The following is a 10,315-nucleotide window of genomic DNA, read 5'->3' on the forward strand; positions in this document are numbered from 1 at the left end:
GAGATTTAACAATGCTGTTTGTGTAATGTTACAATTATATATCACTGTGAAATTATAAACGAGGAAGTTCATCTTATTTTTTTGTGCAGTATAGTCATATACTCTATAATAAGAAGAATAAAAAGTAGAGAAAAGTTATATTCACAGACGAAAAGAGATTTAACTTACATGGTCCAGATGACCTCGATTTTTATTATCATATCAAAAGTGCCTTGAAGAAGAATGGAACAATATATTCACAGGGTTATATTTGAAAACTGTATAATTCGTTGCCAAAACGAATGTTATAGATAGCAGATTGGATCGACGCATTATTAAATAATAAATTGCATTCTATCTTTTGTTCGATTTAATAGATAACGAATATTATAACTTTGAAACTGTGCTCTCATTTCGCTGACTCTATTTGATACAGGTTGCTAATAAATATGAAAGTCGATAATAAAATATTTACTTTACCTATAGGTATTATATTGCTATAAAGTACTTTTCACATATCATTCGGCAGATTTGGGGAATTCTGATTCTAGAATAAACCTTTCTTCATTTCAATTTTGTTGTAGCAATTACTAGTATTACTGTGCTTCAACTATTGTACAATTATTGTATTCCAGTCAGGCATAATATAGAGTATTTTATCATAATTTATAAGTAGCCATAACACTTTTATATCCGATAACCTTACAATAAATTATTTCCTTCCATTTAGTTAAATCGAATAGGAAAATTGAATCATCATTCATAATACATTTATTATCGAATTACACAAAACTTAAAACCTTGTAACGATAAAATATCGAGATTCACGCCATCTTAATCGATTCGATATATTTCAAATTACAAAAAGACTTTAATTTGATTGTTCTTTAATTTCTATATATCTCATGTAATTTATTACGAATCGCTTTAATTGGATTCAGAAGACGATACTTAGATATAAATAAATATATATTTATATGTAAATATCTTTCATAATACCAATTTTTGATAATACATATATTTATTATCCATCATGCAAGGTCGAAAGTTTTCAAACAGTGCAATCGAGAGTTACGTCATCTCGACTGATTCGATACATTTTAAATTACGAAAGAACCACGTTATTCGTTAGTTTTTATTATATAATTTTAATATAATTCATTTGATTTACTAAAATTTATTTTAATCTTCAAGTATTAACATGCAAGATTTAGTAAAAGAGAAAACTTTGTGATTTATGAAAATTTGAACACTTGGTATGGAAAACTTTTAACACTTTAGTATAACATATTTAGTAGGGTATGTATGTGATATCAAGTGTTATGTAAAACATTTTGAAATTTTATTAGCACTATGATGAGACAGTCTTCGGCGTTTTTTGTTATTCCTCTTTAATATGCAAATTAGGGGTAGTATTTGAACAATACAAATGCCACATTGATCAATTTCATAAACTGGATCATGTAGAAATTACTATAATTAGATGTATAATGTTCTAGAAAAATTACGACGTAAGGTTAAAATCTAACTCGAAAAAAGACATGTCGTATGTATTAACCTAGTACATTGTTAGATTCGGTTCAAACTTTACCAATATAATTACGATAGTTGTGTTTCATTATAGTAACGAAATTTCAAATTGTTTTGTATAATATACGCATAAAATGTCTTTAAAAGTGTTTGAGCACTTTCGTGAGCCATTGTACACTCAAGAAATATATTCATGATTATATTCGCAAAAGGTTTATATAAATGTTTACATACTTTACTGAGCCAATGTGAGATTACAAAAAACTCCATCTACTTGGCGTATCTTCATATTGCCCGCGGCATGACAGTGTTAGAAACATGTCTGTTCTAGGGTTAAAAGAAAAGGACCTAACCTCTATTGGTCACCGTAAGCTATTGTTACAAGATCAACCAATAGGAAACGATGTTGTTCACGCGGAGAGAAATAATGCAGCAGTTGGGGGAACAGTCTACTGTGGCAATTGTATGGTAACTGACAGTTCAGTGGAAAATATCGTGTATGTAGGTGCATGTCATTATTCAGATCGAAAAATTACGGTTTAATTGAAAATGTCATCTCCTGCACAAGTGGTAAGCAATATTTCTTCTTATTGATTTTTCAATTCCAAATAATCTTTCCAACAGTCTTTGTTGAATTTATATATTTTTCTTGTTATCCACATTTTGATAGTTCTCAGATGCAGGTTCGTTATTTTCTCCTTCGTAGAACAAAGACCTCGAAAGATTCTTCTTCCTTTTTATTATGGTAAAATACAGAAACTCAAAAATTACAAAAGAACATTCCATTGAACAGCTGTTCTCTTTGTTTTGAACAAGCGCTACCTTTTTTGCGTTCAGCGCTGACTGACTTTCGTTTTTGTTTACGGACTATTAATAACTAATGTTGGTAGTATTGCCTGAGTCAGTTTGTTTTTACGTTTATTTCCGCCAGCTGGCAATAAGAACATAAAGGATTCGTTCGTTTTTCTTCGTTTCAAATCGATCTATTACTTTTCGTTGTCAGTTTTTTGTTATAGGAAGTACGACGTTTTAAATACTTAGTCTTAACGCGATATACCGTATAATCTAATTAGTGAAGTATACATTGTTGCAACTATATGAATTAAATTTGCTCTTATTGATATGAAAATTAAGTGCCACTGAATACTCTTTAACTATCCTGATTAAGTTACTCTGCAATCTTCCACTGATTCTATAATTGATCAATTAACATTATAAAGTAACGTTATACAGTACATGTAATGTTTTATTGAAATATATTTTTGTCCCAGACAAAGAATAAAATCAGTCCTTGAAAATTAATTCCTTCCAATTCTGCATTCTATTCAAATCATCATTTAAATTGACTGTTTTATTGGAATTATATCATTGGAATTTTTATAACTTCCAATTATTTGCATATAGTACCAAGTTTAAAGTGCATAGAACTATTCTTCGGTTTATCTTTATCATGATAATCTAGTTTGTCTTTCATGAGTTTTAAACTCAAACAAATATTATGATTGCACAAGGGTATAGAGCAACAATTAACAAACCATTATGTTTCTACATTATGATAATGTACTATTCTATTATCTTATCTTTTGTATCTGTTTATCTTTCCTTTCTTTCATTCTTCATGCCCCATACAAGATATGTGTATCTTAAAACTATTAACTTTTCTTTTCAAACATTTTACATAACTTCTTAAACTTTTTTATAATAACAAACACCCATTACACACGCATAAATAACTTACAATTAGACGCATTAACAAAATTATTCTTCCCTAACACTCTGTTTGCTGAGACTGGTTCAATGAGTAAAATAATAAATGTGTCATATTAAGCGTAATTTATACATATAACATATAAAATCGATGACGCACCGCATGCGTTTCGGAAAAATTTGAGATACTTAATATCGAAGGGAAACAAAGAAAAGAAAGATTTAAATTAATTAAAATTCATTAATTTTTTGTTAGACGCTATATAATAAAATCGTACAAAAGTAAAATACGTAGATTGCGGATTTCTATGCAAATTCATATCTTTATGAACGTAATATTTCGTATAATATTACAAATATAATTTAAAAAATGGAACCTAGATAGAAAATTGTTTTACCTATTAAATATTATAGACTCCCATACCTGAATATTTTTAAATTTTTGTAAATTATTTTGCATTTTCGAATTTCCTATAAATACATAAAAATCCGTATTCTAAAAATAAAAATAATGAGAATAATTAAGGGGAATTAAAAATAAAATAAAAAGAAAAGATTAGTAGTCAATAACGAGAGCATTCAAATGGATTAACACGTTTACTGTCACAGTGATCATCAAATTCTTTAACATGATTAAAAAAAAAAATTTTCCGCACTAAGCGATTTTCAACAATGTGAATAACTTAGATTAAATTATGTGCAATTGCGCATAATAAAAATGCGGAAGGATATAATGCAAAAATTCAATATTACGGTGAAGTATATTTCATTCTCTTTTCCAGGGTAAGATATAGAAAGTTCGTGTGTCAGTGAACGTGTTAAGAAAAGATCGTTATTGTTAGTACAGTAGCGTTTCGGTTAAGAAGGTGTCAGTCACGTTCACGGTCGGCCATTCGATTCCGATTTCATGTTTTGTCTGTTCCAGTTAAAAAGTGTCGGCCCAAAGCTAGTCCCATTCTTTAAAAGCGTGTCCGTGTATTTTATATTACTGGCCGAGCAGCCATCCCTGCTGACGGCATGTTTCAAGTGTTTGCCAATTATAAGTCTTATCGTCTTTGTTCTTCTACATGGAATTAGTTTATCGCAGGAGTAAGTGCGACAGAATTTTGCATGTGCCGATCCTTTTTGTCTCACGCCTCTTGTTCTGCAACTCAATAACACTCTATTAAATGGTTGTTTCAATTTTTTATTTCAAATTAATATACGAGCATTGAAAAATTTGAAGAAAAAGTAAAGAGAAAGCAATGAAAATGAGAAATCGCACCAGTAGTGTCACTAGCGCCCCATGCATTTTGGAGATAAAATCGAGAAGTATTAACCGGGGGTAATTTATCGACCTCCGTGTTTCCGTTTTTATTATCAACTTAACGACGTAACGTAGTTATTGCCGTTTACAGTGGCTCATTAAAGCACTTCAACATTTAACATGGGCAATTTTTATGTATATATTAGTATGATACGACTATCATGATTATATCGATAAAATACCAATCTGAAAATATATATATCAATGATGGGTGAACAAAAAGATATAAGTTAAATTTTAGCCAAACCAGGATAAGTATGTCCTTTATTCGTGGTCTGTGGTTAATTCGAATCATTTTTGTAAAACTCAATTGTGTCAGATACTGGTTGATCAAATAAATATAAGTCAAACTGAAGATTTTGGTCAAAATAACATAGATCATCAATTTCGAAGAAAGGAAAATGTTTCTAAATCTAAATGAACATAACAAATGTTTTGTAAGTGCAATGGAATGAAACATATTCTAACAGTTGATCTTACATCGTACTTTAAATATTGTTAGTAGTTCTCTGCAAAACTAATAATTCTGATTTAATACTCTTTTGTCTGCATAAATATATGATACACTATAATATATATAGTATATAGTATATAGTATAATAGTTACAAGATATTTTGTACTTGCACTAAATATTTTGTAGCTTCCATTTTTAAATTCGGCTGAAATTTTACCAATATAATCATGGTAGTCACGATTCATTATGGTGGTAATAAAATCCGAAAATGTTTAGAAAACGTGTGTAATATATAACACGCATAATATATTCATACAGAATGTTTATAGATATTTAAATAGTTTTGTGAGTTACTATACATATGTCATATTATATCTACAAAATGATACTTCTAACGAACAAGCGTTTAACTGAGCGGAAGATACGAGTTAATCGAGTCAATGTTACATTTCCGTGGCTACTGGTAGGTGCTAGCCATTTATCATACGACCTCGCTTACATGCTTATTTTCAGGTCACTTTTTTTTCCTAATCGGTAACGCACATATTTTTAAACGTTCCGCCAAGTTTGTTCTTTTTAACGATTTTCGCACTCCACAGATCGCGTGAAATTCTCGATTGATCTCGTAAGAGAAATTTTCCGTTGGAAACAAAGAAGAGGATCGATTTATTACGAGGCAGAATATAACGTTCTGCGTCGGCCTTGTGACGTACATACCGATGATTGCTCTTCTTCCTATGTAACGTACGAAATGATCGCTATTACGTTTCGACAGCCGGCAATATATATGTTAACGATATTTCTGTAATATTTTAAACAAAAAAAAAATTATATCATTTTATAAAAGATGAACATTGATTGAAAAATATTACAACCGAAAAAGTCACCTGAAAATGTAAGTGTACGCTAGAATATTTCTTCACTGCTTCTCTGTGCTTTTGTTTGCTTGGAATCTTGGATCAGAGCTGGGCAATAATCATCTGAAATTTTCAGTTTCATTAATTATTTATAATAGAATTATTTATCATTTCAAATACTTATAAAAAGATAAATAACGAATAATTTTATTAACATATAATGTTGTCGTATTATGTAAAATTTATTTGTTAAATAAAATATATATGCCCATTTCTGCCATGATGGAAGTAATGTCTTTGGCTAAATGTATTTGTCGATTAGTGTTGATACTTATAGCTGATAATATACATTTATGAATAAAGCTATTATGGAACCTATTTAGTATTGGAACTACCTATGAACTATAACTTATATAAGGTATAATTTAGATTTATCCATAAATTTTTAAAAAATCTCAGGAAAAGGCCAAAGAATGCACCATTGTAATTCTAAAGATTTTTCATAAAATTTTTAATAAAATTTGCCATACAATTTTTAAGAAAAATTAAGTAAAATCGGTAGTTCTAGTATTACTGTTATTGCTACTTTTGTTTTAACATTAAACATCGCTATTCTATTTAGTTTTGGAAATTGAATATTCCGAGAGAGACACTTACGATTGACGGTCTTATTTTTCAGATACAGGTTCTCCAGACGAATATTGACAGGGTTGATATTCAGTTGCATAGGAGATGCGCTATTGGTTTGGCCTAGTTGTTTCACGCCAGGGATGTGCATGTTTGCCCTGGCCCAAATCATGTACATCAGTGCATTCGGTTTTATACCGCTTAACATAATGTTAGGTACAATTTTATACGCGTTGTGTTCGCTAGGTAAGTCAAGAATAATCAGACTGCGAATTTTTATGCATTTATAGGGATTTTAGAATTGCAAAAAAATATACGAAATATCCAATGTATAGGACTTAATGAATGAAAGAAATTTCTACTTACTGTTAGATTCCATTTGTTTAATTGCGTTCGTAAAACCAATTTGCATAAAAATCCGTAGTCTACGAATAATCCTCCGTCCTCATTATAAAAATAAACATACTGATTAAATATGGTGTCTCAATAACCATTTCCACATTTGTTGTATGAAAACTCTTTGTTCTACAATTCCAACGTATCTTTTCACGTAGAATCATCCTCCTGTCGATTGCACCATGATTATCGAAACATCCTACATATACAAAAATTAAACAAGCTTTTGGAAAAATAAAAAAAAAAGTCGTATTTTTCAGTCATATACGCTTTAATGCCTGGTCTGAATGGAATTCTGGTGATTGGGGTTCCTGTTTACACGGTGTTACTAACCACCATGGCGTGGAGGGCAATCTCTAGAGTGCAATTTTACAAAGTACAGAGAAAAGTAGAAAAAAAATGAAAATTTTTGTTTTGTTTACACACGGTGTTTTCCAGTCTTTTGGAATTTTCATGGATCGTTTGGCTCACTTCCTGCCTTTTATCTAGCAGAAAATTAGATTAGCTGTAGATAAATTGAGTTACATGTTTTGTTACGTTGAGTGTAACACGATCCACTGATCCAACTAAAGGGTGAAACGAGTCATGTAAAAACAAGATGGGTAGGAGATGGCCTACACCTTGACCACGTGCATCTACGTACCATGCTTCCTTGTTCATCACGTCGAAAGGGACGAGGCTGCGTGTTATAAATAAATTATAATTTAAGAAGGCTTTTATTCAATTACCCAGATTAAAGGAGATGTATCCGTTCATGAAAGGATTATATTAGATCGTTCGAGAAGTTCGTAACGTTTTTATTATGAATTTCTATCCAACACATGTAGTTAAATTGATTAACTGTTATTATTTATTAGACTGCAGATTTTTATATATTTATTACATATTATACAAAGATATATGTATATAAAATATCCAAAATATAGTACCGGTTTAATATTTAGTAAAACAAATCTAATCCCACTTTTTCAACTATATTTATAAAAGCATGAATTTGCATAAATATATTCGTAGCTTATTTATGATTTAAAAGTTATTCGAAGAAATTCATTATCGAGAAAGACGAGAAATTTGCCAAAAAATGACTCGTAAAATTACAGATTACGAAAATCCGAATTCTAGATAAATCTTCCTTAACTTTCGCTACCAATTTTCCGAGCAAAAATAATACGACTGGAAAGCACTGTGCTGTAAAGTACAGTCACTATTTTCATCATACACGATCTATTGAATAAATCGTATTTCTTCGTCAGGAGCTATGGACGTGGACTAAATTATGCAGCTGCATTGGTAGTATATGTTTCCTCATATCTGATACGCTGCTCGGATTTCACTATTTTCATACTCCCCTACCTTATTCTCAGGTATAATGATTTTGATACATAATATCTTTATACATATTTTCAATACGATTTTCTTTATTGTCCTTTTTTTGTTAACTCGTCAAAGTATTTTTCAGGTTTCTATAATGTTAACGTACTATGCGGCTCAATTGGGAATAGCTTTGAGCGCAGTTGGTTCTAAAAATAGCAACAACAATAATAATAATGTTAGCAACGATAAAACTGACACAGCCTTTGTCAAGGGTTAAGAGAGAATTTCCTCTTCTGTTTATAGAACTATAAATATTGTGAATTACATTATACTGCTCGAAATAATTCGAAACCTAGGCACGAATGAAAATACTATAAGATATTAGGAAAGTTTAGTTTCCACAGCGTTGATAGCTGTCGATATGTAGATAATAATCTAGCTATTTTGAGCAGTATATTACGACTAGAGACCACATAGATCAGTTTAGCGTAATCGTTGTTTTGAAATAGGTACAATGCACCTCGTTAAAGGATTTATGATAATCGTAAATCTAGAAGTCATAAACACTGCCACTTTCTTAAGGCAAGGATTTTTACCTGATCATTCAATGATTCATTGTAGTCGATATTTATTGCATTTAACGATCGTCTGATGAACGTTATTCATTCCCTTTCTCTCCGACGTGAACGTCGAATCGAAAGAAAGATATACATATATACTTGAAATGCTGTGAACTATTAAGTATAATCGTATAATGTTATTTAGCAACAATTAGAATGCTCTTCGCGATCGCAAGAATTCTTTTTACTCCAATTAATACTACATATATGCTCAACGTATAATGTTTACTCAGACTTTCACGTTGGTTTATACCGTTATGAACGTTGAATATTAATAGAGACGAAAGATTTCAGTATTTCTATATAATTGTCAACTCGAAACAAACTTCTCGAGTAAAATATTCGCAGAAATGTTGACACGCGCAGTTTGTATATCATCTCGTGATACATATTACGAACCAAAATGTATTTCTTTGTACAGTAGTGAGTAAAAATGCTAAATATCTCATGAATAGTTGAATGTTAGTTAAAAGTGTACAGATAGAACGACTTACTTTTACTAAAGTAAATAATGAAATTCTAGATGTTTTGGTACTGTTCTCTTGTTTCGAATAATGATATAAAAGAGAGAGAAGAAAATTGTTTGAGGATTTTAAAAGCCTTTAGCAATTATTCTTGTAGCTGAATTTCTACTACTAAAACTGGAAACTTCACGTAAGAGTATAATATATCATATATTATTTTACTATTGCATTTACCATTATTATTATAGGTATTAGACAATAGTATTGCATTTATTCTAATTATGATAGATACCAAGTAGAATATTGACTCGAACAACTAAAATATTATTTTTTCAAAGAAACTATGTTTTATATATCTATGCCAAAGGAGAAATAGGATTTTCCCTTCGGACAAAAATGCGCATTTTATATCCTAGACGTTGTAATAATTGACTAGTACACGTTCACTCATAGATCTCGATGACATATCACTTAATATTAATGATTGAACTAATCATATTCGAACCGTAAAAGAACCTGAATTCCTTAGTAGGTATAATTAGAGCTGAGTAAAAATGAACTTGATTAAAAAAACAAAAAAGAATAAATTTCAAATAAAACAACCGAGGTATGAATGAGACTTTTGTTAAAGTTGAAAAAATGTTAACATTTATTATTTCTCGGCTACAACTTCATTAAATTCAGCTCTTTCAACACATATTGTAAAAAGATATATTTAATGTTGTATTTTAATACAAGACATGTACAAGCATAGCATAATATTGTTTCGTGAAATACCTTTAGAACACATATTTCAGAAACAAAACATTTGTAGAAGTGTGATATTAAATACTTTAGCGTATACTTTCTTCAAAATAATCAATTGTTAGTGTTTATAAATTTAACGTTAACAAATGTTACTGAATGAAAGTTATATAGTGTTATATATCTTTCAATTCTACTTTGAATATATGTAACTGTTTCAATCTAATTTTTAAATTACCGAATCGATCACGAAAATCTGTAAATTTAAATTGTATTTTTTATGTGATTAAAATTTTGTTAATTCGATATACATATC

The 10,315-nt window shown here is 29.9% G+C and overlaps 1 protein-coding gene across 2 annotated transcripts; it reads left to right on the plus strand.

Annotated features, from left to right (window-relative positions):
- The first annotated feature begins 1,921 nt into the window (after positions 1-1,921).
- LOC117161072 (lysoplasmalogenase TMEM86A) lies at positions 1,922-10,305 on the plus strand. 2 transcript variants are annotated; one of them, XM_033342285.2, is made up of 6 exons: positions 1,922-2,079; positions 4,142-4,305; positions 6,514-6,707; positions 7,118-7,245; positions 8,111-8,221; positions 8,317-10,305. In XM_033342285.2, the coding sequence occupies exons 1-6, from the start codon at positions 2,059-2,061 to the stop codon at positions 8,446-8,448; spliced, it is 750 nt and encodes a 249-aa protein (XP_033198176.1). In that variant the 5' UTR covers positions 1,922-2,058; the 3' UTR covers positions 8,449-10,305. The 2 variants fall into 2 exon arrangements, with proteins under 2 accessions (XP_033198176.1, XP_033198177.1); XM_033342286.2 differs by having other exon boundaries at positions 7,118-7,233.
- The last annotated feature ends 10 nt before the right edge of the window (positions 10,306-10,315 follow it).

This window comes from Bombus vancouverensis, chromosome 16 (genome assembly GCF_051014615.1).
Source record: "Bombus vancouverensis nearcticus chromosome 16, iyBomVanc1_principal, whole genome shotgun sequence".
In the NCBI taxonomy this organism is placed as follows: domain Eukaryota; kingdom Metazoa; phylum Arthropoda; class Insecta; order Hymenoptera; family Apidae; genus Bombus; species Bombus vancouverensis.